This window comes from Eimeria tenella, genomic scaffold (genome assembly GCF_000499545.2).
Source record: "Eimeria tenella Houghton genomic scaffold, Eth_scaff3058, whole genome shotgun sequence".
In the NCBI taxonomy this organism is placed as follows: Eukaryota; Apicomplexa; class Conoidasida; order Eucoccidiorida; family Eimeriidae; genus Eimeria; species Eimeria tenella.
The window spans coordinates 255-670 of NW_013542928.1; the positions used below are offsets into that span (position 1 = coordinate 255).

At 65.9% G+C, this 416-nt stretch overlaps 1 protein-coding gene across 1 annotated transcript in view; it reads right to left on the reverse strand.

The window, feature by feature from the left end:
* Positions 1 to 100: 100 nt before the first annotated feature.
* The window catches only part of ETH_00040560 (uncharacterized protein), a gene marked incomplete at both ends in the record, with an annotated part of 1,340 nt that continues 1,024 nt past the window's right edge, over positions 101 to 416 (reverse strand). Inside the window, one exon of the mRNA XM_013375985.1 lies at positions 101 to 401. Within this exon, the coding sequence (XP_013231439.1) occupies positions 101 to 401 (301 nt within the window). The remainder of the gene's footprint in view (positions 402 to 416) is intronic.

Sequence of the window (416 nt, forward strand, 5' to 3'; positions counted from 1 at the left end):
GGCTGGGAGGCAATTTTCAAGTTGCTGCGGGCCTTCCCTGCTCTCCCTCGTGCTGCTGCGCCAGTCAGCTGTGGGGTCGTCTGCTGCTGCTGTTGCGGCATCAGCAGCAGCAGCAGGTGCTGCTGCTGCTGTCGCTGCAGGCGGAGCCCACCCCTGGAACGGAGGACGTGAAGACACGCGTCTGGTGCTGCTGCTGCAGCAGCTGCAGCTGCTGCTGCAGCGCGTCCCACACGTTTCTATACCTGTATCTGTCGCTGCTGCTGCTGCTGCTGCTGCTGCTGCTGGGGCCCCGCAAGCAGCAAAAGGGGCCCTGCAGTGAGCCGGGTGCTGCCAGCCTGTACGATTTCTGTGCTGCTGAAAGCACCTCCTGGTGCAGCCGCCGCCGGCCCCTGCCGCTGCCGCTGCAGCAGCAGCAG